At 30.8% G+C, this 315-nt stretch overlaps 1 protein-coding gene across 1 annotated transcript in view; it reads right to left on the minus strand.

The window, feature by feature from the left end:
• LOC119587685 (scm-like with four MBT domains protein 2) overlaps positions 1–315 on the minus strand; it is a 13,020-nt gene that overhangs the window by 9,846 nt on the left and 2,859 nt on the right. The window contains exon 3 of the mRNA XM_037936364.1: positions 76–86. Coding sequence (XP_037792292.1) covers positions 76–86 — 11 coding nt within the window. The remainder of the gene's footprint in view (positions 1–75; positions 87–315) is intronic.

Here is a 315-nt window from a genome sequence, read left to right on the forward strand (position 1 = left end):
CTCCTTCACATCTATTTCTTGTTCAATAAAAGTTACAAACAAAATGAACAAAACAAAACACTTGTATAATCTTACATGTACAAAAGCGGTAAAGGAACGTATGTCCGTTCATCGAGATAATCTTCCCACACAAGCAATCGAACAACACCAACACATGAAAATCACTGAAAAATGTTTACTGTTTTAAAATTTTGTATGCTAAATTCCTTTGCTGAATGATAAAATCATCAGGACTGTAAATAATTTCACAAATGATAGAGAAAGGACAAATTCTCCTTCATGGATATCACAAAATCATCATCAACAAACAATATA

The sequence above is a fragment of the Penaeus monodon genome, chromosome 23 (assembly GCF_015228065.2).
Source record: "Penaeus monodon isolate SGIC_2016 chromosome 23, NSTDA_Pmon_1, whole genome shotgun sequence".
NCBI lineage: Eukaryota > Metazoa > Arthropoda > Malacostraca > Decapoda > Penaeidae > Penaeus > Penaeus monodon.